Source organism: Emiliania huxleyi, assembly GCF_000372725.1.
Source record: "Emiliania huxleyi CCMP1516 chromosome Unknown EMIHUscaffold_1278, whole genome shotgun sequence".
Taxonomy (NCBI): domain Eukaryota; phylum Haptophyta; order Isochrysidales; family Noelaerhabdaceae; genus Emiliania; species Emiliania huxleyi.
In genome coordinates this window covers 5,313-9,012 of record NW_005201309.1, presented here as the reverse complement: position 1 = coordinate 9,012, position 3,700 = coordinate 5,313, and the positions used below count along the sequence as shown (strand labels likewise).

At 63.8% G+C, this 3,700-nt stretch overlaps 3 protein-coding genes across 3 annotated transcripts in view; 1 reads left to right on the top strand and 2 right to left on the bottom strand.

The window, feature by feature from the left end:
- Nucleotides 1–311: 311 nt before the first annotated feature.
- EMIHUDRAFT_55433 (hypothetical protein) lies at nucleotides 312–1,073 on the top strand (the record flags this gene model as incomplete). The annotated part of the gene is made up of 1 exon (XM_005789467.1): nucleotides 312–1,073. A coding segment is annotated over one exon (762 nt), but the record flags the coding sequence as incomplete, so codon positions are not given.
- Nucleotides 1,074–1,654: 581 nt separating this feature from the next.
- Nucleotides 1,655–2,693, bottom strand: EMIHUDRAFT_446989 (pyridoxal-phosphate dependent enzyme; the record flags this gene model as incomplete). The annotated part of the gene is made up of 2 exons (XM_005789466.1): nucleotides 1,970–2,693; nucleotides 1,655–1,936 (listed from the first exon to the last, which is right to left on the bottom strand). Coding segments are annotated over exons 1-2 (816 nt in total), but the record flags the coding sequence as incomplete, so codon positions are not given.
- A 579-nt stretch (nucleotides 2,694–3,272) lies between these two features.
- The window catches only part of EMIHUDRAFT_471521 (hypothetical protein), a gene marked incomplete at both ends in the record, with an annotated part of 5,212 nt that continues 4,784 nt past the window's right edge, over nucleotides 3,273–3,700 (bottom strand). Inside the window, one exon of the mRNA XM_005789465.1 lies at nucleotides 3,273–3,290. Coding sequence (XP_005789522.1) covers nucleotides 3,273–3,290 — 18 coding nt within the window. The remainder of the gene's footprint in view (nucleotides 3,291–3,700) is intronic.

Below are 3,700 nucleotides of genomic sequence, written 5' to 3'. Positions count from 1 at the left end.
TGGGGAAGTGCCTGCAGAAGGACTGCGACCTGCACGTCGTCCTCAACGACTCTGACCGAGCCGGGTTCGAGGGGCTGCTCACGGGCCGCTTCCGCGACATCGCCGGCATCGTCGCTGGCGTCGACGCGCGGGACGCTCAAATCTCGAAGACGGAGGACCGAGACTACATTCGGAAGGAGATCGACTCGCTGCCGGGCGGGCCTGCAGCAGTCAACACCGCCGTCTGCGCTTCCCTGCAGCGCTGGCTCGCCGACGAGGGCCGCGCTGCTCTCGCTAAAGTGCCGAAGGAGGAGAGGGGCACCACGTCTCTGATCTCCAACCTCGGCAGGCTGCTGCACGCCAAGGGCGACCTGGACGGGGCGGAGGAGCTGTATCGCGAGGCTCTTGACGCGTGCAGAGAGACGCTGGGCGGGAGGCACCCGCACACGCTCACCTCGATCGCCAACCTCGGCGGGCTGCTGCAGGACAAGGGCGACCTGGACGGGGCGGAGGAGCTGCTTCGCGAGGCTCTTGACGCGTGCAGAGAGACGCTGGGCGGGAGGCACCCGCTCACGCTCACCTCGATCGCCAACCTCGGCTGGCTGCTGCAGGACAAGGGCGACCTGGACGGGGCGGAGGAGCTGTATCGCGAGGCTCTTGTCGCGCGCAGAGAGACGCTGGGCGGGAGGCACCCGGACACGCTCACCTCGATCAACCTCCTCGGCAGGCTGCTGCACGACAAGGGCGACCTGGACGGGGCGGAGGAGCTGTATCGCGAGGCTCTTGACGCAAGCAGAGAGACGCTGGGCGGGAGGCACCCGGACACGCTCGTCTCGATCAACAACCTCAGCTCGCTGCTGCACGACAAGGGCGACCTGGACGGGGCGGAGGAGCTGTGTCGCGAGGCTCTTGACGCAAGCAGAGAGACGCTGGGCGGGAGGCACCCGAGCACGCTCGTCTCGATCTCCAACCTCGGCTGGCTGCTGCGCGCCAAGGGCGACCTGGATGGGGCGGAGGAGCTGTATCGCGAGGCTCTTGACGGGTGCAGAGAGACGCTGGGCGGGAGGCACCACCACACACTTCTGGTGGAGAAGTTGTATCACAGGGTTTCGTGCGAGGCGTTCGCTGGTGAGCGTTTTGGATGAGATGCGAATGACATCACAAGTGCACCCAGCGCATCGCAGCAGTGGCAATCTCCACGCACGGCCTTCTAGTGTAGATCATTTCCGTGAAGCGCGAGTTCAACAAGAACTGCGCGCCGTCGATGTCGGCGGTGCCTTTGAACCGCTCGAACTGATTGCTGCACCGTTTTCGCGAACCCTAGCACTCGGCCGCACGTTCAGTGCCTGGACGCTGCACTGCCAACAGACGGTACTTCATAGACGACGAGCCTCAGTCGTCCTGGCGGCGCGTGCGATCACCGCTCAGCCCCTTCTTCTGGCTCTCCGCCACGGCGTTCACTCCTGACTGGTTCTTCAGACCGTTCGCCCCGCGAGATGCGATGCCAGCTGCATTTATAAAGGCCATCTTGCTCCAGGGGACAAAGGTGAGGTTGTTCACGTGCCCGTTCTGGTGCGTGTCGGCGCTGTTCCACGCCGCCACGGAGGTGTCAGTTGAACTCAGTGTCCCTTCCCCTTCCCACGGGGGGCCAAACTTGTTTGGGATGGTGCGGAATGTTGGCGGCGGACGCGTCCATCGCCGCGACGTCATAGCCCTTGGAGGCCATCCACTCATCGTTGAAAATCTTGGAGAGGTACTTGGTGCCCGAGTCGCAAAGAATGGCCACCACCGTCGCCGGGCCCTTGAGCTTGCGGGCCAAGGTGAGGGCGGCGTGCACGTTGCCGCCCGCGCTGCCACCGACCATCATGCCCATACGGCGGGCGATGGTGCGACACGTGGCGAAGGCCTGCTCGTCGCTAAAGCGCGGCATGACGTCGATGAGCGAGAGATCGAGCGCCTGCGGGATCGAGTCCTTGCCCACGCCCTCCACCTCGAACGACGTCGGCTTCACCAGCTTCCGATGCGCCCACCAATCATAAAATATGGAGCCATGCGGGTCAGGCATGATTACCTGAATCGCCTGGTTCTTCTTCTTGAGGAAGCGCGCGGTGCCGCTCACCGTGCCTCCGGTGGAGCCGGCAGCCACCAGGTGCGTGATCTTGCCGTTGGTCTGCGCCCACAGCTCCGGCCCGAGCGTCGCATAGTACGCTTCTGGGTTGAGCGGGCTGTCATACTGGTTGAGGCCAAAGTAGCCTGGGTTCTCCTCCACCAGCTGCTTCTCCACGTTCTGGTAGTGCACCGGCGAGTCGGTGGGCACGCCGGAGGCCGTGACGACAACCTCCGCGCCGTACGCGTACAGCTGCTGCACCTTCTCCTTGCTCGTCCCGCGGTTGGTGATGGCGATGCACCTGTAGCCTCGCAGGGCAGAAAACATGGCGAGCGAGGTGGCCGTGTTGCCCGACGAGGAGGCGACGATGGTCTGGCCCCGAGAAGCGCGTGAGCCGGCCGATTCGCTCCTGCTCATCCAAGATGTACTCGACAATCCGGTCCTTGACGGAGCCGCTCGGGTTGGAAAATTCAGCCTTGCCCAGCACGCGCACGCCCTTCGGCAAGTCGGGAGCCAGCGCGCTCAGATCGAGCAGCGGCGTGTTGCCGACGCTGATCCACGCAACGAGCACCGCCACCATGGGCACGTGGGGCACCATGCACGTGAGACTCCGGCCTTGCCCTCTCGATCCCGTGCACCGGGATCCCCTGTGTTACGCCTACGCCTTTAGACCAAAAGGTGGGCTACACGACGCCCTCTACGCTGGGGCGCGGCGCCCTACTGGGCCGGCTTTCCCCGTGCCGGTTCTCCCCAACCAACCCCGCCCCCAAAGTCCATGCAGTGAATGGGCCGAAGCGCGAAGGACAGAGGCTTGCTTGCGTGGGGGCGCGCGGGCGCCCCCACTCAGGCTCAGCCTCCGTTTTGTCTCAGCCTTCAGTTCACCTCTCCTAGCGCCCGGTTTGTTGGGCCAGGTACCAATTTTGTCGAATTTATTTCAAAATCTGCAGGCGCGGAGCGCCTGCGAAAATTTTGAAGAAATTTGCAGTCGGGCCTGATTTTCATCAAGATCTTTCAAATTTGCGGTGTGGAGTTGGGGGGTGGGTTAGGTTAGGGTTATTAGGGTTAGAGGGTTAGGGTTAGGGTTAGGGTTAGGGTTAGGGTCAGGGTTAGTCTGGTTGTGTCTGTATATGCCAGCGTTGCAGGGTTCTGCGCTGGTATCTGGCCCCACAGCGCCGACGACTAAGACTCAGCCCCACACGCTGACCTAGGGTTAGGGTTAGGGTTAGGGTTAGGGTTAGGGTTAGGGTTAGGGTTAGTCTTCTTGTGTTTGTATGCCAGCGTTGCAGAGTTCTGCGCTGGGATCTGGCCCCAGCGCCGACGAGTAAGACTCAGCACCGCACGCTGACCCCACCAAATGCCGCCTCAGGGCGCCAGGCCGCCAGCCACTTCTTACGCGCGGCCGGCGCCCTCTCGCGGCAAAAGGGTCGAGCGAGCGGGCAGAGTCGCGATGTCTGCGCACCCGCGTGCCGATGGGCGGCACACGCAACCGAGAGAGGCCCTGTCACGCCGCCAGTAGCGTTCTCCGCACTCCCCACGCCACCAATTGCCGCCTCAGGGCGCCAGCCACCTCTTACACGCGGCCGGCGCCCTCTCGCGGCAAAAGGGTCGAGCGAG